General features: G+C 44.4%; 1 protein-coding gene across 1 annotated transcript in view; it reads left to right on the top strand.

Annotated features, from left to right (window-relative positions):
• AUTS2 (activator of transcription and developmental regulator AUTS2) overlaps positions 1-21,839 on the top strand; it is a 973,254-nt gene that overhangs the window by 418,262 nt on the left and 533,153 nt on the right. Inside the window, exon 6 of the mRNA XM_085302011.1 lies at positions 5,994-6,203. Within this exon, the coding sequence (XP_085158137.1) occupies positions 5,994-6,203 (210 nt within the window). The remainder of the gene's footprint in view (positions 1-5,993; positions 6,204-21,839) is intronic.

Below are 21,839 nucleotides of genomic sequence, written 5' to 3'. Positions count from 1 at the left end.
ATAGGTGCTCCTGAGGAACTAGTTGTGCTTTTTGAAGGGATGCACAGTGCTTTAGCTATCTTATCTGGAGGAAAATGAATGACTGTTATAAACATGTTGTTTTGGTTTCTGATTTTGAAAGATTGTAGGGACTACTCAGTGCGTTGTTTTCAGGCCTTTACATCTTGTTGTTTCTGCCAGAACTAAAGTAATGAATTAGGAAGTGAGCGCGAGAGCGGTGTTGAAGTCCTAGGGCATTTTCATCGATCAACTTCAGAAATTCTTACAAGACATAACAGGAAACACAGTATAAGCCGATGTCGAGATCGGATGGCAGCTTAGGTAGCGCTCATACTGGACTTGTTTTCCAATCCGCTGTTCGTTCTTGTCTTTCGGTTTGTACAGCTGTCTGTTAAGGTGCTGCTTGCTCCCCTGGGTGACCGTAACGATGCACAGTGCCTGCTGCTGCTGAAACTGCACTAGCTCCATCTCTAGCTCTGCGACCTAGACATCTAAATTTTTTGCAAGCTAAACCTTCGTAACAAATTTTCTCAGCATATATGGTTGCGGAGCTGTTGTCAGTATTTTTGGTTGTGTATTTGTTGCATAGGAAGGACTTGGCCTGATTCCTTCTTCTATTCACGTAAGCATCRCTGTTGGATGAAGCACTTCCAGGCTGGCAGCCAGGGTTGAGGTGCTCGGTCAATGCTACTGTTGTGTCCATAACCTATAAAGAATTTTAAATCAACTTCTGTAGCTGTTTTTTTTTTTTTTTTAATTGTCTCCTCCTTTCTGCACTAGGGTTCCTCACTCAGACGTGAATTACTTCTAGCTTGTAAATGGGCTCAGACTCCAGAAGTACGTCTCTTACAGCTTTATTTGACAAGGAGGGTTGGATTTCACACTTGAAATGTCTGCAGAGTGGACAGTGGCCAACTAGTAGATTCAAAAATGTCTTTCTAACTATTTAAGTGGAGCGTTACATTGGCATTTCATGTCTGTCTAATAATTTGGAGTGTTTTCAAGAGATGTCTTAATTTTTTGTATTCTGTTATTGGAGTGAGGAAGGGGTAAATTGTTAGGCTGCAATGTTAAGTCAGCATGAAAAGCGAGAACCTGAGAAGCAAATAACTGGAATATAGTTGTAGAGTAATACAGATATTGGTGCTTCACTGGCCATGCACTATAACGTACTTCTATTTTAAATAAACAGTTTTTAAAAGTTGTCCTGTATCGGGGTTGCATTCAAGTTCAGAACTTCAGCTCTTGAACCTGACCCTGAAATCAGAAAAGTACTCTGTAAAGTTGATTGAACAAGGTTGAGGCTTGAAGTCCCTTGCCGGCCACCTGAACTGTTCACCAGATGCAGCTTGCGGCACGTTTGCCACGTTGCTTTTGGAGGTTCCTGTGCCAGCGGAACAGCAACATTGGGTGTCTACCACCTCTGGTCTGCTGCAGAGGGAAGGGAGGTGGCCGTGGGACGAGGACAGGGAGAAAGGACAGCTAGCGATGGACTCCCGGAGGAAATTCATGAGGATGAAGTACGTACCCCTAAAACGGTGTGAAGCGCTGCTCAGCTGCCACCGAGGAGCTGCTTTATAACTCGTGAGCTGTCATTTATGGCCCAGGGGAGATGGACTCCCCCATGGTAGACAAGGCACAACTCCCTGGAACATGAACGCCTGGTGGGAGCGCAGTGTGTCCTTCAAGCCTCCTCCCCTGTGAAATTATCTGAGCTACCCAAGGCTGCTGCCTCTCCCCTCCTCGCCAGACGCAGGGCTTGGGTTGCAGCTCTCAGTGCTCCCCGGAGCCGAGATGATTGCGGTGCCACCGCATCAGGCCTCAGCAGCCCTCCTGCTTGGCGCTGCCGCGGCAGGGATCTGTTCAGCACGGGCGGCGATTCGCCKCTACGGCACGTACAGTGGTATCGGGTTGATTAATGTGTCCAATAGAAATAAAACAAATGGAAATTTTTTTAGATTATACGGTACACTCATAAATATTAATGCACTTTTATATTGAATTGTATGTAATTACATATTTATACATTTAAGTCACCTTCCTGATACACTTAAGGCACTTTACTGATGAAAGATATCTCTGAATAAGATGGTTTTAAACCATGCCTAATATGTTTGTATGATTTATTTAATAATGTGTGGGTTTGTACRCTGGCAGGGGAGGAGAAAAAGCTGCATTAAAGTCGGAATATATTGTTCATAGGAGTGCTACTTAGTTTGAATCAACTCCATGGGCAGCTGCTGAAAAATACAGCTCAACATGAAATATTACTACATCTTCTTATCTATGTAGATAAGGTCTGTGCAGTCCTGTCACCTTAGAGTAATTACAGCTTATTACTTTAATCACAGCGATGCTTAAGTCCGTAATTAAGCTTACGCTAGCTAATGTGCTAGGGTGCACCCCGGTAYGGCTACTGTCCTCTGCCTAAACAACGGAAAGATTAAAAATTGGATGAGGGAGCACGGGCAGGAAGCGGGAAGTGATTTATCCAGGGTGGCGGTTGCCAGCCTCATGCCGCCGTCGCAGAGGGCGGCCGTGCCCACCCTAACGCCGGCGGGGTGGAAGGGGCCAACGCCGAAATGTTTCTGGGCTGGAAGCGCCTGCCGGTGCGCTCCCGCGGGGGAGATGCTCGGGGCGCCGCTGAGCCTTTTCCCCCGACATCCTGAGACCAGTGGGTTTTATTCCAGCGGGGTTTAATGCATCCTATCTGCACGTGCCTAAGGTTTTCTTCTTTTGGGGTGTCCTGTTGCAGTCCAGTCTGCAGATGAAGAATAGAATTGCCTTTTTTTTTTTTTTTTTTTTTTTTTTTTTTTTTTTTTTTTAAGGCCAAATAGTGTATCTGTTGAAAGCAATGAGAGGTTCCACCTTACAATTCAATAATACAAGGTTTTGACCCTCAGCACTGTGTAATTTTCTCTACAGAGATGTGAGCTACTGAAAAGCGGCTGGCTGTTTCGGACGGGCTTGGTTGTCTAAACACCGATCTTGATATCGAAATCTCGTAGTAAATCAATCCACCTCGTTGCATGCRGGTCTGCTTTTACAGTTTGCAGAATGGCAAGGTATATACAAACGGAGCTCCCTTTGGCTGCAAGCATAGGCATATTTTTTGGAGATTTCTGCAAATTGTTTCTTCTATCCTGGAAGATAGTTTTTTTTTGTTTTTTTTTTAAGAGTTTTCAGAAGGTGTCGTGAAGCTGGAGTTGCTTATCTTGGCTGTAGGTTTATATGCAGGTTCTTTCATCCCAAGCCAAGCTTCGCTTTAGGTGTGTCTGAAAATTCATGAAACTATGAAACCGTTAGTGGGGTTGGCTCGAACGTGGGGGTCTTATGGGGAAGGTTGTCCCAGATGTGCCTGTAGTAATCTGCAAAATTTTGACCTGTCTCACACTCTCTTTAAAGCTAATGGAAGCCAGTAATTTCTTGATGGCAACGTTATCCCCGTTAGGTGTTTTAGAAGCTTCTGGAATCCTGCCACTGTTTCATTTAGATCCCTAGCTGCAAAAATCCCACCAAAGCTATTTAGTCATTAGGAGAATATTTTTTCTTCCAGAAAGTTTCCCTTTCGTCACTCCTTCATCCTTTCCGCATTTAGAGCAAGTCATCCCAATGGCATTTCCGCAGCGCAAATCCTAGCGCTGTAGTGTAAGAGGAGACCTGCACGGGGACGGCGTGCAGTTCATAAAGCACTGGAGTTTGGTACGGATCTGACAAAATAAAAAAGTGCTTTATAYTTATCATCATCAGCCCAGTGATGATTATCTTAAGGTACAAGTGTGCTTTCGTGATCAAGCACCTCGTTATTTCAATACAGCGCGTGGAGCAAGCGGTCGTTCTGGTGCTTTTTGCCGTGATGAAGTTGCCTGGGGAAACCAGCGTTGCTCTGTTTTCCAGCTTCYTTCACAAAGCTCGGCAGAGGGGAATGGGGCCGAACGCTGGAATCGCTGCAGGGTGCTCGGGTTGCGTTAACGTGGCAGGTCCACGTGTGCGCGGAGYTCTGCTGGTTGCTCTTTTTCTGGAGCTGTTGATGTTGAGAATTGAAGTCGCTGTCACCGCACGTGACACCTGAGAGCTTGCCTTTGCGAATTTATGGCRTGTATCTAAACTTGAAACCTTTTTAGGGACGGAGACAGAAGATGTGCTCAAAAAGGTGGTTCTGTTTTTTTTAATTATTTATTTAGTTTGCTTTGTGTACAGTGTAGATCTCAAAGAAYGTTATAAAGATCAGTGTTACTGTGGATTTTTTTAACAGCTAGAGGGACCGGAGAAAAGACAGACATCCCTCAAAATACTGGTCATACTCTGTACCTAAGGATAATAAGGATCTTTTATGATTTTTGGATAGGGCTCCTAACTTTTTCTGTTGCGAATAGCACTGGGTAAAGAAAAGCTTAAGATGTTTCCCATGATGTCTTGTTGAAGATAAGTTTGTTTTGTTGTTGTTGTTGTGTTTTTTTTTGTTTTTTTTTTTTTTTTAACACACATTCCCACTGCAGAGGCCTGGAAAGCAGGTGGAGGGTTGCTGAGGGAGCTCAGCCCCATCACTTGTTTATTTATTCATAATACACTTATGGCCTCTGTCCCTTACTCCCTTCTTTAATGCTTTTAAAATTATTCTTTTCTATGCAGTAACAAATTTGAATGTGGGTTGTCTTCAGTCTAAGTAATATTCTCACTGATTCTTAATTTTAATTTTACTAATTTTTTTGAGGCTCTTGTATTTTAGATAGGCATTCAGGGAGGTTTCCTTAATTAAAGCTAGACTGATTTTTGCTTTTAGACATATTTTTGCAGCAAAATGGGGCATAATTTGGATTTTATTCTCCTGGACATGAATCTTTGTATGACAAAGGGACCAACAGACCGATTTCCTTCTCAGAAAATGTCATACTGCCAGTTGTAATATTAAGTGACAGTAAACAGAAGCATGAAGGCTTACAAGATCTCATAGTGCTTTATGGCAGGCCATGGACAGCTTTTTTCACGGGACCTGAAGGTCAAGGCAACCAAGCATGTTAATAGAATATGCTTAAAGTATTATGCTGTTTAAGTAATAGGCACATTGTATGGAAATACCCATATTTTCACATGTGGAATTCTTTGAGTAGGCATGATTTGGCACTTGCGGATTTATTAGAGGCGTAACATGCATCGTAATGTACACATCTCCAGTGGCTTCTACTACTTTTTTTCCCAGTAACCCTGCAACTTCTGATTATTTCTTCTTTTCTTGCATTTGATTATTGGAAAATTTATTTTCGAGTAATGCTTGTTTAAAGCAAATGCACAGATTCAGTGTGTTACAGGTTATCAGCAAGCAAATAAACTATCTGTAGCCTAAGCTACAAAATTTGCATTTATGTTACAGGACTTGAATATTTTTATAGATGAACATTGATTATGGAGTGTAAAGAAGGGTCAATAATAAAGTTTTCAAAAACAAGAATGATTTTTTTCTGTGAGATTTGGAAATGTTCTGCTTAGGTCAGGCTTGAAGAAAAGTCCAGAGAAGTCAATTGAGATACATTGGCTTTAATTGGCTTTAGGTCAGCTCTTGCCTTGTCTTGTTAAATGTAAGAAATAGGTCAAAAGAAATGTCAAAGGCCAAGACTTGCTTAAGTCAAAGATGATTCTTAGTTTAAACATTATGAACATATGCTGTCTTTTAAGTGCATCCTCAGTTGATACATGAAGTGTGTTTGGAAATAGTAGGGCTGACGGTATGAAATGTAGAGGTGTATGTGTGCCTCTGTGTGTGCACTCGCTTAATCTTACTCATTTGACTTGCCTGTCTTTTGATTAACTGACTTGCAGCAAAGATGCTTTTCTCCTTTTCCGGTGACCGTCACATTGGCTCGCGAGTGCTTGCCGGCCCCCTGGAAACTGCTGCCTAAAACTGCTGCTTGAAAACGGTTGGAAAAAACCCGCGATCTGTATTTTAACGGTTGTGTTTTCCTTCCCCTTCCCTTGCCCACTCCCTGCCTCTGCAGAAGGATGTCGCGCTGAAGCCGCAGGAGCGCGTRGAGAAGCGGCAGAACCCTCTGGCCAAGAAGAAGCGGGAAGCGCTCACCAACGGGCTCTCGTTCCTTCCCAAAAAGAACAGACTTCCCCACCACCAGTACAGCTCCGACCGCGAGAATGACCGTAATCTGTGCCAGCACCTGGGGAAGAGGAAGAAATTCCCGAAGGGCCTCAGACAGGTGGGAGCCGAGATACCTGCTGCGGGAGGGAGGGCTTTGGTGCGTGGTTTGCCCAAGCGGACTTCCCGGTTGGTGGGGTCACTTGCTTATATGGGCTGCCGGGTCCCATTCAGTACCATCTCCTGGTAGATGGCGAGATGAACTGAGCAGTTGAGAAGGGGCGAGAGAGCAGCGTGTTGGTGGTGGGCTCAAGCCGATGAGCGAGCGTGCCGAGGCTGGGAGCGAKCTTGGCTGGGCACGCGGCTAAGCCCCGCTCTGCGTGCCAGGGGCAAGGTGAGGTAGTTGTAAGAGTGGCGGCTGTAAATCAAGAGGAATCGAGCTCCGAGACTTGTTACTGTAGGAGGAGCTCGTTTGTAGGATGTCAGTGGTACCAGCGTGTGCTCTTCTGGTTTACTGAGCACTACTGTTAGCAAGAGCTTTCTGCCTTCCCAACACAGCTATGCTCCTAGGGCGGGAGCYGTGGTGCACGTGTGATGGATGAATGAGCACGTAGCATCCAGGTTTGCCGAGGTGGAGGCTGGAGGTTCTGGTCTGCTATGCAAAACTGTGCGGATTGTTTTGTTTCTGGTGTTTTAAAAAAGAAAAAAGCATGGCAAGTGTGATTTCTCTGCTGTGCAGGATGCAGGAAAAAAGATAACCATGTTCTGCTTTTATGATGAACAAAAATCTATGTTTTTTGTGTATGTGTTTGTTGTATGCAGAAGATTAACCTGAAGTTTGGGCATTTTAAGTATAACATGTGCCTGTGTGTTCATTTGGCTCATAGGCTGCAAAGCCGTAGCCTAAAGTAACAGTAAAGAGGCCAGAGTTGACCAGAGTTGACCTAAGTTTGAACATAATTAATGACTCTTTACCCAGGATTTAAAACTCAAATGGAAATAGTTGACATTTATTGAACGCGTCTCTGTCTTTGGTGCAACCCAACGTTGCTTTGTAAAGAAACAGGTTTTGGAAGGTGGTGAGAATTCGCAGCTTTTCATTTTGTGAGCTCAGGAACATGAAGGGAACGCTGAGGATGACCAGCACACTGACTTTCATTCACTTCTGATTATCCAAGYTATAGAAGTTGATAAAAATGAGTTTCCACTAGTATTTTTAAGCCATGAGCGTAGATAGAACTAGAAGAAGAACTCACAGAGCATTTTAGCAATGCAAGCAATTGTGAAACACCTGTTCTACACTGCCATGCCTGTTACGGTGTKATCTCTTCTGATTTTAATTTTATTTTTACTTTGCACTTCAAAGGGAGMTAGGCAAGCTCTTTGGGATATTTGGTGCAGAAATTGTTTTGTAGGGAGGTATTGAAGGTTGCTGTGTTGCCTCGACCATTTTCTGTGTTCCCGTACGCATTCTTTACTCTGTTSCTTTTTAGTGTGTCAAATGGTAAATGTATCTGCTTTGTGCAGTAGGAGCTGGGCTTCATCAAGCTGACTTTCTGCACTATTTGATTCCCATGACATAGCCTGCTGTCAGGTGAAACCTTTCTGCCTGGTACTTAAGCAATGAAGAATTGGCCTAGCTGCTGATGGGAGTTATTTGTGAGGTTATGTTTTTAAGAATAAATATACACTGGTTTGGAAGGTATTGAGTTGTCARATGTCATGGAAAATGGTTTTCCTTTTAGCTGATAAATCTGAGTACTCTGCTTAATTCCTGAGGGATAAGGCTGGGAGGGAATAAAACATCTTGCTCAATATAAATTTAATACGTATGGTTGGGGTCCAGCTCCTCAGATAAGAACATTTTAGTGTCATGAAGAGTTTAGGTGCTGACAACTACACTTAGAAAAARATGCCATGGTGTCACAGGCAAAACAGCCTCGAATCAAGGCATTTCACTTCACCTCTCCTCCCTTCCTCCTCCTTCCCTTGTTTTTGCTGCACGTTGTGCACCGTCCCTGTGGTGAGGCCATGGTGCAGGGTCAGTGGCTCCTGGCTCTTTACTCGTTTTCTCTTTCCCAGCATGGGTATCCCACGGACTCTGGTCCCCCCCGGGTGTCCGTACCCTGGTGCAGGTCTTCCATGGGCGGCGGTCCCCACAGACGTACCTCCTCCATCCATCCCACTGATTGCCCGAGTTCTCGACTGGAAGTTACTTAATCAACTTTGTAAAATATCTATAATTATACATCACATGTGGATGGAACGGTGAAGACATCCACACTTGGACGGAACGATGCAGACTTGATGCTGTCATTGCATTCCTGCACAAAATCTTGGCTGCACTCTGTCCCAGGTGGGAAAGGCTTTATACCTGGAGATCTTGTTCGTTATTTTACCGTGGCTAACGGTCTTGTCTGATACACCTTTCTCTGAAGTCTGTTATCTGCCGAAAGTAACTCTCGCATACAGGATTTACAGTATGAAGCTCCCTCATCAAACTGTTTTAGTTGAAGGTGGCTACGGGAAGGACTGCTAATTAGTTTTCAGCAAAAATCCTTGCAGTATCCAAGCAGGTATTTATCCAGCTATGCTGAAATGCCTACAGGTTTATTGAAATCCAGAAAATGTGAAACTGTAGGTTAATTAAGGCTCATATTTTACTAGCAAGAAGACTTTTGAACTCTGCTTTGTGAGCTTTTGTAAATGTACTTATTAAACGCCTCAAGGATATTTTAGTTGGCATTAAGCAAACATAAGACTCATCAGAAAATTTCTCCAGCTTTTTAAATTTAATTTCCCTTATGTTAATTGGTAGGCAGCATGTTTTTAGGTATGTTCTTTAAAAATAGTGTGGAAATCTTAAAGTGAGCCCTTCTCAATATGAAAAAGGATGCCAGAACATTGTGATGGTTTTGAGTGTGTTTTTGCTTCTCAAGGTGCGAGCAGAATGGGGCATGCTCGGAAACGATGAATTTTGATTGTGGAAGGATGGGTGGAAGAGTTAGTTGTGGTGTGTGTTACAGGAGAGGATCGTTTTCCCTCCGTTCAGTGGACATGGGAACGCCTGAAGACGCTGACTTCTGCTCTCTCCACCCTTTTCCTCACTGTTTTCTTTATCGCTTCTGGTAGGAGATGCCAGGAGATACTCTCTGGCATATGCTTCTGAAGCAGCGATCCGTGCGCTGGACAAGCGCGACGCTACCTGACTTGCGTATGCTCGAGAGCCCGCWACCGCGAGGCTCTGACGTTGTTAACTGGGGGCGGCTGCAAAGCCCCGGCAGCGTATCGGGTCCCCGTCCCAGATGCGGTGCGGGTGCAAGCAGGGAGGCAGACAAAAAGGGGCACCTGATGAATAAAGGGAAGAAAAAAGACTGTTGAGGGAGGGATGAATTAGGAGGTAAATTTAAATGAGATAACGGGAAGGTGAGAGGAACGGCGGGTTCCAGTCATCGACTGCGAGCATTAGAAACTATATACGAGCGTTAACCGCGTAGTCCATTACGTGCATCGTTAAAGGGGAGGGAGGGAGGTGTTGAAGCTTTTCCTTCTCGGGAAGAAGCCCGAGATCCCGCGGGGGAGCCGGGGAGCGGGCGCGAGCCCGGGGGGCCGGCRGCGCTGCCGGCCGGCGAGCGGAGCAGGCGGGCTCGATTGCCACCGGCAGCGCGCCTCGAGYGGGAGCCGCCGGGGGTGACAGGCGATTTACAACGTGCTATTTACAGTTTGGGTTTGCAGGCTTTCAGTGACATCCGAGTGCTCTTTAGCAACTGCTTTCTGTGCTGCTTTTCCAAGAGCTGTTAATTGAAAATGAAGTTGTGGGTGGGCTTTGGGAGCGGAAGAGCAGCTCCAAGGGTTACGTGCGCCCATCGAGAGCTGCACAAGTCCTCTGGCTCCCAACTTACGACTCTGTGCAGCAGCGAGGCGGGGGAAACGCATATACTTTTGTACAATTCGAGGTCAGATACCTTGGATATAGTATATACAGCAAGCATACACGTGCAATGGGTGATGAAGGCTGGACTTTCCTTTTACATAGCTGCTGCAATTTGGGAACGCCTCTCTTGCAGTCACTGAATGGAAGCGACTATAAAAAATCAAGAAGGAAGCTGAGCCCTAAAAATATTCCAGGCAGCACAGTAGAGAGGTTTGCAAGCCGTGATGTATGGGCTTGGTCCAGTTTTACGCAGCTGGGGGGTCTCGCTCTGCATCGCTGGTGGTAAAGGACACACTGCTCCTGGCTTGTATTGCACGGGACAGACTTGCACGCTTGAGGAGTGGCATCAGCTAGGCAACGGGGACAGCGTGTGAGGCCGTGATACCTGCGTACTGGAGGTGGCCGCGGTGTTTCCCTCCCTTTTGTTTGAGAAAATATATATATATATATATATATATATATATATATATATATATATACACACACACACACACACACTTTTTTTCCAGGATTTCTGCAGAGCCACTTTTACGTTGCCAGGTCTGCTGTTTGAGTCGCAGCCTGCGCGGCATGCTTTGATGCGTCCACGTGTTGTACGTTAAACTGAAAAAAAAAACGGGATTTAAAAGGAGTGCTGACACAATGAAGCTTTGTCTGCTGTGCGTTGCTATCATCTGTGATCTAAAGGCAATATTTATTTGGGTTTATTAATCTACCTTATTAACAGCATTTCTACAACACATGCTGTGGCATACTTTTATTTGCTTTATCTCCTTTGGTGCTCGGAGGTTTTTATGTTGCTTGTACTTCTTTTTTTTTTTTTTTTTTTTAACCACTCATAAAACCAGTTTTAGGGGAAGCTAAGCACATTAAAAAATAGATTAGAGCATTTAAAATATAGAAAGGGAAATCCCGGGCTGGTCCCAAACACCGGCACTCCTCGATCAGCTCTGCCTGCCGTGACGTGGTGCCAGCATCTCCCCCCTTTATAATCACCAGTTTCACCTGCAATTTTTCAATAAGCTTTTGAATTACACCTCTCTAAATGATACGCTGCGAATCCAGCAGGTCCTAATTGCTAATGATGGTTCTGAAAGACTTTCATTTGACTGTAATTAGGTTTGCAAGCAATCAGCTGCCCTTATCAGGATTGAAAACACATATAATGCAAAATCCAGGCTGGCGGGAACGTAGCGCTTCCTTGCAAGGAGGAGGGAAGATGTTTTATTAGCAGAAGCTGTGACATATTTTAACACCTTGAAAACATCATGTGTGAAATTAATTCCGTTCAGCATTACGCCATCTGGCACTGTTATTGTTCTGTACACATTGCTGCGTGTAGCGTGCCTTTTTCCCCCCCCGTGTGGGTACGAGCCTACATTTGCAATAGTAATCCTGAGTCAAATGGATCGCTGAGGCGCTTACGCCTGCTGGGGAGCTTAAAAATACCSCCTGGGAAATGCCCGGGGCTCGGAGCGGCGCGGCGGGCCGAGGCCGCGGGAGGCAGCGGGCCCTGTGGCGGCCGAGCCCCGCGCGGGCGGCCCGAGGAGGACCTGCAGCCCGCGTACGGCCTTGCAGCTGGAGTAGGAAATAGCTGTATTTTAGACCCGGCGCCGTGATATTGTTTAATGATAAGCTGGGTTTTTTTTGATCGTGGCTATATATATTTTTTAAATGCAGGAAGTTTTGTTTTTCTTTTCTTTTTTTTTTTTTAATCCCTTCTTGGATTGAGAACTTAAATGTGCTGTAATGGGAAATGAGCCGTATTTTAAACGTGTGATGCAATCAGTTGCCGTCTTAAAAGCTCAGAAGTCCCATTGGTGAGCTTTCCTCCTCCTGGAGGAGGTTACTCTCTGTTCTGTGTGGYTTTGCAAGTCTGAATTTTCCCTTTTGAGAAAATTACGAGATGTTTTTATTTTTCTTTGTGCCAGAACCTGCTGAAGTGGAACTTAACCTTTCCAAGCGGCAGTCTCCATTGCCTGCCTTTATCCCTGTTTCGTGGTCGATGGACAACGTTCGCTGGGAAAGCTTCGTTGCTAGCGAAAATGTGACATAGCTTTAACTTTTACACTGAACACATTGCACTTTTTAATAACTCRAAGGGGTGTTTTGAATCGGTTCCACCACCCGTTAAAGAGCGCGTTAGGGCCRTTACTGCGTGACAATATCCACTAGTAATACAGACAAAACAAACTTGTCATTTTGTCCTGACCTTTCCATGGAACAATTTTCTCTGCTCAGTATTAAACTACAGTGAGGTTACGATGAGTGAAAATGCAAGAGCTACCCTTAAGGAAAAGCTGCTGTTGCTAAAAGAGGGAAAAAAAATAGTAGAATTAAAAGATTTAATAGCAGTTGAGCTGCAAAAGTTGTTGCAATTTTGCTAGCTAGTGCTGTTGGCAGTATATACCTAAGGTTAAGAAAACCATGCAGTCTGTGACAAAATACATATATCTACAGATMTCTACACACTTAATTTTGCTTTTTTAGGTGTGTTTTGGGACATGATTTGAGTCAGGATTAGAATTTTGTATTCAGATTGGTTATTGCAAAGATCATACAAATGTGTCGTGACAAACTTGAAATAACTTTCTTAAAAGTAGCTAAGCCTGTACTGAAGCCCACCACGCTCAGGAAAGCTTAGAAACGTGTTTTTAACCATACCTGCTGTCCTGAATATAGCTCTCTTYTTACTCTGCTGATTCTTGTGAGCAGCTCTGGTTATGTGTTTTCAAGGAAATAGCATTTTGTATTTTCTACATTTAAAGAAGAATCGCTAGCCTAGTTTAACCGTAGTTCCTCCTAGTATGGAAGAAACTAGAAGAACATGATCTTYTCAGTGCATCAAGATGAAGACTGGGCAGTATAACTTGATTGCCTCTCTGAACGTGTCATGGGCGTAAACGTCAGCAAGGTGTGAGATTGCTTCACAGGTAAAGGAAAAAGTTGGTAAAAGATGGCAGGGGCATAAACTGGCATAAAATCAATGTTGGCAGGAAATTAAGCTTCGGCCCTAAGCCTAGTGAGCTCCTGCAAGGAGGCATGGGAGAAGGAGGCAGGAAAATCACTAGTTTGCAGGCATAAGGTGAGTAGAGCTTTTTGTTTATATATATATATACGTGTACATATATATACACACACACATATGGATGTGTGTGTGTGTATATACACACACACATATATATAAAAGCTATACCCCACTAGTGCTTCTGGCAGGAGAGCCCTGGACGTTCTCAAGCCCTGTGTTCACATTCGCCTTCCCAGGTAGTGGAGTTAGCTCTAAAAATGAGAGCAGGTGCTCAATTCAAAAAAATTGTATTTAGTACCTTTTCTTTTAGAGATTTTGGGTTGACTTTGTCTAAATATTATAAATCAAAATATTTTAATTGTAGAGGTAGGTGGATTTTTTGGTGACCGTATGGAGCATCAAACGTGATGAAGGAAAATTACCCGTGGTACTCGTTCATTTTTGCTGGCTAAGCCAATCATTCCAAGGTTTTACTCTGATATAGTGGAACAAAAAATCTCTTGCTTTCATAAATGAAAATCAAGAGGCAAACCAGGCAGTGGGTTAATAAAAGCGGGAATTAAGTCAAAATTACTAATCAATCTGTTTAAAGTTTTATAGCCTTCTCTGCCCTAACACATGTTCTTCTCTAGTAAAGCACCTTATTGCTTCCTGCTTGTTTACTGGCTTTTAGCAAGTCAAGCAGCTTTCAAATTGCTTTGATGGTAATTATAGAAGCTGTTCAATAGGGCTTGCTAGGTAAGGGAGAATAGCTCAGGTGTTTAAGAAATTAAATATATACAGRCATGTGTTCTGCACTTTGGTTTTGAAGAAAATGGCAAGATAGTGATGGTTTAGTGTTCTGTTGAGGAATAAAAGACAYATTTGGGTGGGATGCTGCTTTTCATTTGCAAGGTTTGGTATTAGTTATATTCACATCTCTTGATGATAAATGRGAACTGTGTGTCAAAAGCTCATAATTACGAAAGGGACTGAGCTGAGTTTCAGCATCCCTTGCGCCAAAGTAAAAAGAAAAAATAAAAAGGAAAAAATGAAAAAAAGGCTCAAAAAAGCTCTTACGATTGGAAAACCTCAATTAGTCAACTTTGAGATGTAAAACCYGTGGAAGAGAGTGTGGGAGCTGAGGATGGGGGCAGCCCCTCTGCCCGGCGGTCGCTGGCGAGCCGCCGACCCTCGTCCCCCCCTTCTTGCCSCGTGTGTAAACTGTGCTTAATCATCGAGACCTCGTCTCCCAATCCCTAATCGAGGGACAAGGCGCAATCAGAGCATTTGTGCAGTGTCTGGAGATCTTCAGAGGAAAGGTTGGGTACCTGTGTGATACGTGACTATTAGTAGTTCCTAGTACGAAGCGCCGTGGCCGTTGCAAGCCAGCGTGGAGTTTAGTCGCAAAACTAGCGCCGTTTTGACTGACGGGAGCGTAAGCATCAGGAGGTGGCGTAAAACCTCGGTTTGGCTTCACCTCCGTTAGCAATCCTAGGTTTATAAATTAATAACAATATACAGGGGGGACGGCGGAAGGTAAATAATTATAAAACGCTTTTGAAAGATTTGAAACAAAAATTGTGGCTTGCTGTTTCCTATAAAACTTGCAGCGTATTCGGTAATGAAAAGATATTATTTTCAGTATTAAGGCTCATGCTTCCAGTGTTTTAAATGAAGTTGTACTTTAGTTTGCAATAAATCCTGGAAACGACCCTCTCCAACTTTCTTCTTTATAATAATGATACACTCCGGTGTAATTATTACTGGTGTCGTGTTATTGGTCTGCAGTAGGTACCAGTGGGTGTTTTATTTCCAGGAGCCGTAAACGCAACGGCCTCTTGCATGCGATTTTGGAACGATCGTAAAGCATTTCCTGGAGCCGAACGCCGTGAGCTTGTAGTATCTCGTTGGGGGAGAGAGGCCATACCTATCCATAGCAAGTCAAGGTTTGTAATCTTAAATCTCTCTAATTTAAATCACGAGAATCTGTTTTTTCATGAATAATTCAGGGCTCTGATTTAGTGGAGTTATTTCCAGCCCCATGTATATTAAACAACCAGCCTGTCGTGCCAGTTCTGCTTAAGACACCGTTGCTGGGGGGTTTCTCTTTCCCTCTGAAGCRATCGGCTTTGTGGTGGAAAGCAAAGCGGCGGCGATATTTCGTCCTTTTTGATTGCCTGAGGATTTGTCTTTAAACCTTGCAGGCTAACATTCGAGCTGCAGAAAAATAAACCCCTTACTACAGTAGCTCCTCGAATTCAATTTGGAGAGAGTAAACCTTGTACTATATCCATTAGGAAAATGGCAGTATTCTTCCATTTCCTGATGTTATTCAATTACTTACCCTGCTTCCTGCTTTTAGCGTAAACTGTATATTTTAGCTCATGACCTTTGACAGCAAATTGAATCAGAAGTGGAGATGCAATGAAAGATTTGTTTTTGTTTTTTTTTAAGACTCTTTAAAAGCATTGAAGTGTAAGAGAGTGTGTAATTTTTTTTTCTTTAAATAAGCCTTGCTGTGGATTTTTTTTTCTCCCYTTGGAAAAACTTTGTCCCGTTTAAGCTAGTCCCTTTCCATCTTTGCCTTGGAGAGCAGAGCGGTCTGCGGAGTCGCTCTTGTTAGCGCACGCCTGTCGAAATTAGTGTTACATATTTTAGGTAATACCAATAAAAGTGGAGTTTGTTTAATTTAGAATCAACCCCTTGTTTAGATTGGATTAGCACTTGAAGAAAAAATATTTGACTTGTAAAGTGATGCTGTTGACACGCACTGGTTATAAGTCCAAAGACATCCTGCACTTGGTTTCGCTATTATTCTGCATCCTTCGCTCTTCTTGCCCCCTCCCCTTCACTTGCGTTATTCTACCCTTTCGATCCTCTTGCACAAGTTGTAGCTCATTTACAAGCTTTCAGTCCTGTTGTTTCCGTTCAAGTTGTGAGTAGTGTGGACGAGAAGCCCGCGCCGCCGTGTTCGTTGGAAGGTTTCCAGCGTAGGTGCCTCAAACACGCCTGAGACGCTGCAGAAACAGCTTAGTAAGAAAGTCGGCGCTAGGTCAGATCAGCCCAGCCGTACCCAGCTACGAGCTCGCGCTGCAGCGTCTTCACCGACAGCGTTCCCTGTCGTGCGAGCTTTCTCTACCAACAGTTGCATGAAACTTTAAAAGGTTCTTGCTGAAGGCCAGAATGTCGTTGTCTTAGTTCCTCCAAAATTTATCAGTCGTGCTAAGCCTGCATCTGTCTTAGCAGCCCTCGCCTGCGCATTCAAAACCGGAGCTTGAGCAGAAGCTGGGTTCAGCCAGAAAAAAAATAGGAGATGTCTTAAATTCGCATTTCTAATGAAGTAAAGAAATGGAGGTCCYTTTTCCTTCCCCCATGGCTATAAAAGCAGCTTGTCACTCACCCTGGCTTTTCTGGTCTGTTTAAACCTGGAAGGTGCTGTTTCTTTTTCTGCAATGAACTGCAAACTTTTCAAGCCTAAAGACAATGCTAAGTCGTATTGTGGCCCGTTTCAGGTTTGCACTTGGACATAGTCTGGCTTTTCTGTGTACATAACTTTGTAACCTGGTCCAAGAGCTCCGTTGCTTGGGGTTATGTTGCTCGGCAGGCTCTTCCCGGATGGCATTTCTTCCTTTCTTGTTCCGGCTGCAGCAATGCCAAGTGTTTGTTGAGTGGAACATCTGTCAGTGTGTTCAGATTATTAACCTAACTTCTGCTCATTTATGTTAATAAAAACATTTGAGCTTTGTAGCTAGCACGCGCAACAGTTCCTCGTGTTAGTAATCTAAATGAAATCCAACTGAGAGTGCTTACCCCCATGGACAAAGCATCATTTGATCCATATTTGTGAAGTTTTGTCGAGCTTTCTGTGCTTGCCCGCTCCTGGAAGGTGGCACTGCTTATGCGTGCTTGTATTTAATCTTCAGACACTAACGTACTGGCTCGTCAGGTTTTGACAGACACTGGAAAATGTCTTTGCACAGACTCTGGGAAATGGATTCCACGGTTGTTCCCAGGCTTAGCCTCCAGGATAAGCAGGCAGTGATACTTTGAGGAACGTGAACATGAAACTGGTGACAACTGGGCTACCTACTTTCTCTCCCAGATCTGCCACAGAGGTAGAGCCCTGCGGCCCAGAGGCTGTGGGATCTGCATCGTTGGAGTTTGTCAAAGCTGAGAGCCACCTGGCTTAGCCAGAACCGAAGTTAATCTTGCTTTGGGCAGTGTTTGGATGAGGTGACTCCCGACAGCCCCTGCCAACCCAAACTATCCCATGATTCCACCCCAAATCTGTCCTGGGTCACRTGGAGGAGGTTGCTTGCTCAGCAACCATGAAAGCAGCTGGGGAAGTGCTCTCTGCCATTTGGATCTGTCTACAGWGATGATAAAGCCTTGACTTTACTGTTAGCAAGCAGTTTCTCCTGCCTGGAATGCATATAGTCCACTGGGCAGCAAATTGCACTTGGAGGCATGCTCCCAAGCCCCATAATCTTTTACTGCAGATACTATTAATAAAAGTATTAATTACACTGTTTTGGAATTAGAGTTTTGTAATGAAACCTCCAGCAGAAAACTCAGACCAGATTGGCTGAATGTCATGAAACCCTCCCAAGCTTGAGCTGAGAGTAAAATAAAAGTCTGATTTGCTTTAAGGTTTATGGTTAGAAGAATGTAAAACTTTTCAGCTTGTCCAAGTTTTGACGGAAAACCTCGCAGCACTTGGCAGGCCTGGCTGGGTTCCCTTAAGTGCGAAATGGAGGGTAAAACTTGGCACTCAGAGCCAAGCACCATGAAACTAAGGAAAGGCGCTCATGAACCGGGGGAAAACAGAGATGCGCAGGCTTTCTCGCAGCTATCCTGCAAATGCCGGGCCTGCGCATCGCTGGCGTGCGGGGGCTGGAGCACCCCGAAGCGCGGCACGCGGGAGTGCTGCAGAAGAAGGTGCARTGTTAATTAATGGTTGCTCCAGAGACTCAGCTGGCAAAGGGGAGCCCGGGTCTGCCGGCTTCAGGGTGTTTTATACCAGCGGAGGATTTTGCACGCTGAGTTATTGTGCAGTTGTTCAGGACAGAAGTGAGATAACCTCTTAGAGTCTTTCTCTTGCCATCATAATGTATTTTGGTAGTACCACCATACAGGCTGTAATTAAAAGCTATTTTGAACAGGTTTCAAAGTGCTCGTGTGGGATGGAAGAGGAAAAGCAATTTTCCCTTGTCCTTCCTTTCACCCTTGACCTGGAGCGAATACAGCCGACCGACAGGCAGAGGGAAGAAAGATTTCGTTGTCGTCGTCGTGGCCAGGAAGACCTTTTTGGGAAAAGCAGTGCTTTTAGAGTATTCGAGAAGATCCTGCTGGCAGCAGATAGTTGCATACGTGCGTGTGCAGAGGAGGGCGAGCTGGCCACATTCTCATCATTGACATTTCTGTCCTCGAGCACGCTGCAGAATTCAGATTTTTTTATAATGGTTTTGAAGCTATTTTAATTACTTCAATATTTAGAGCGTTCCATTTTAAGGATTCTTGTTTTTCTCCTTTTTATTTTTCTGCTTAAAGCTCGGCACTAACTGGGATGGGGTAGGACTGGCAGGAGATAAACAGCAGTCAGTGGTGGTTTGTATCCAGAGCTTTTTAAGTATAATTGGAAGACTTTTTTTTTTTTAGTAAGACTTTGGAACTCGTATGGAAATCATCATTCTTGCTTTTTCATGTCAATAGGAAGCTCACTCAAGCTAATGAATGTGTTTTCCCATGGCTTTGGAGGGCTTTTGGAGTAGGGAGGAAGACACCTTTCCAATAGATTCCTTCCAGCCACTGCGTTGGGGCAGTTGGCTTTTTTGACGTTAATTTTCTGATTATGATGAATTTCAGCCATTCTTTATTGGTATTGGTGAGTGGCCAGAAAGAGCCACGTAGATAACTTGCTGTGTGGTAGAGCTGGATTTTTGGGTTTTCTCTCAAAACTCAATCTTAGGTGAGCAAACAAAACCACCAACCCTCCCTCACCCCAAAAAATCTTCCTGAACCATTTAGAGAGCTGAAGAAATCATTGCTCTAAAATAACTTTTGGAGTCAATCCAGTTTACAAGGCAATTGAAACGCTCCTCCGAGGTCCTCAGAGTAAACATGAGTGCCCTGGGCCACCCAGAAACCTCATCAACAGTGCGACTCGTGCACCTGACATGGGCTCCACTGGAAGTCTGGGGTATGGGTGTTGTCCAGCTTTCCATGCTTTTGCTCATGGTTGATTAATCTTTKTGCATCAGATCTCTGATCTCCCTCGTGTAGATTGGTTTGCAATCTGTGACTTAAAACCAAAAAAAATGAATAGATGGTGAGTATTAACCAACAGAAGCAAAGAGACCTTCATGCCACGGTGCTTCAAATCCGAGCGCGCCTTTCTTACCTCCGCCGCTCGGCCGCCACATGAAGCGGTTGGGAGTGGGGGAGGGCACTAGTCTTTCTATTTTCACTTTCCACCAAATACCTGTTTTCTCCATTTACGCCRTCCGTAGGCACTTGGGGCTGCTCAGCGGAGCTCCCATCCGCGCCGGGCCTTGTGCAGCAGCACCGTTGATAGCTCTTCCGTTGCAAGCACGGCTTTGCTTGCAACATGCTCCACCTTCCCKCTTGCTGCTCTCTCTTAAATGCTAATATATTAAGCATGGCTGCCTTTATTTATGCTTCCAGTGAACTCGGAGCAAATTCAACATATTTCAGAGGGTATTTTACGGCGGGCGCGAGCGGCTTGGCCGGCGGGTAGGCAGGCAGGGGTGTGCGGGCAGCGCGGCGGCCGGCGATGCTCCGAGGCGGCTCCACGCTGAGGCTGCAGCTCCCTCTGCGGACCGAGCGGGCAAAATGCGCGGCTGCTCCGGCGCCCTGCCCCGCGGGCCCGCGCGCCAGAAGGACAGCCCACCCTCGCATGGAATTGCACGTCTTTGGAGGGGGGCAGACTTGAATTTCGAACRTCCCCTTTTTCCCCCCGTGTTTCTTCAAAAAGGCGTTTTTGGTTTTCCGTGGTATCTCAGGAGCGTCGCAAGGAGCAGATTCCAGCTCTGATAAGACACCYGATGGAGCGCTGGTCTTCCCTGGCCGCCTCCTGCCGCCCTCACAAGCAAAATGATAAGCAAACAAATAAAAGTGGAAGTTACGGCATCAGTTGGCAGGGAATCGGAGAGGGCCAAAACGTTCCGGGTTTATTCCTTTGTTTCACCAAACTAGGACAAAGCTCTTGAAGACCTTGCTGTGAGTTCATCGGCGTGGCGTGGGCAGGCAGGCTGCGTGGCCCCACGCWCCGAGGCCAGGGAGACCCTGGAAACATTCAGCACCTTCACACGGGGCTGATTGCAGGATTGGGATTAAAAATGTAAATGTTTATGGACAAGTAAATGATGAATGCGGGACTTGCTGTGCATGTCAAACCTGATTTATGTTGCTATAAGAAAATATAAAATCTAAGGCGGGGAGAGAGAGAGAGGAGGTCTGTGGAGCCACCTCTCCCTCTCCTTTTTTCCTGGCCATTCAGACTGAATTTGGATAGAATTATCATGGAGCCAATGATAAATCCTTTCCCCACTTTTTGCAAGCTTTTAATTAAGTTAGTTAAAATTTTGAGATACTGGGAGGTGTCTAAAAAACCAAAAATAACGTTTCTAAAGGTGTCGTTAGCTTCCTTCCTTCCTTTGGGACTCAAATGGCCAGTGCCAGTGGTGTAAATGACAGTGGCATTAATTGATTTCCTGTTCCTGGAAAAGAATGGAAAAATTAATTGTATTATTAATTATTAATTGTGAAGATGTTAATACAATCGCAATCCATGGATAATAAGCTGTAGATGTTGTTATATATCAGGCAAGCTTACCAAAGCAACCCTAGCTTCACGTGGCCACCACCTTGAAAACCAGCTCTTAGCGTGATCAGTCAAAATATGGAAATAAGATTTTATTGGGTCATATACTGTCAAGGATTAGAATTTTTGCTACTTTTTCARTGCCATTGCAAATTAGTAACAAGAGAACTGACAACCTATATTTTGCTTGTGATCAGCCTTATTAATGTATTATTCAGCTGTGATTATTTTTTAATCCTCAAAGAAGTGCAGAAACRTTTTTATGTGGCTGGATGGGAGTAGTGGATATCAATAACTTTAATGTCTCCATTATAAATCTGGATCATCTTGAAGGTTAAATGTGTCACGCTCGTTCTAGTGGAGTAACTGGTTATAAAGGGTGTAATAAGAGATATATGCATGTTAAGGGGTTTATTTTTTTATTTTTTTCTGAACGTTTACGGCCGTGCCATAAAGTTGGTAAAGGGCACATTTCTACTTAGTAAACATGCTATAGCTATGGCAAGTGAAGAATAGCTGCTTCCCATCTCTGCCGCGTTCTCCTTTTGGTGTTGAGGAGCASCCTGGCTTTTTGTGCACGTCCACCACCGTCTTGGATTCTCCGCTGCCTAGTAAGGAATGAGTTCACACCGCAGCCTCTTGTGTGTTGAAAGCACTTTATTTGCTCTTCTCCTCTATTGTGATGCTTTTTTCCAGGATTCAGTAGTCATTTAGTATCTTTGAGACCACTAATTCRTCAGCCAAATGGTGGATTTGGGGAGTTCAAGGGACGGGCAGGCGTATGTGCGCACCCAGACAGAGTGGTCACCTGAAGCTAGCTTCTGAAGAAAGCAGGTGAATTAACACCGACTCTCACAAAAGCAAGCCAAGTATTTTTTTCTGAAGAGGTGATTTCTATGGACTTTCATATTTATTTCTATGTTTCATGTTTCCTACACCAGAAACAAGGATCAGCATATTTACTTTATAA

The sequence above is a fragment of the Rhea americana genome, unplaced genomic scaffold (assembly GCF_003343005.1).
Source record: "Rhea americana isolate MKP2758 unplaced genomic scaffold, rheAme1 scaffold_182, whole genome shotgun sequence".
In the NCBI taxonomy this organism is placed as follows: Eukaryota; Metazoa; Chordata; class Aves; order Rheiformes; family Rheidae; genus Rhea; species Rhea americana.
The sequence above is the reverse complement of the archived record's forward strand: the minus strand, read 5'-3'. Positions and strand labels throughout refer to the sequence as shown.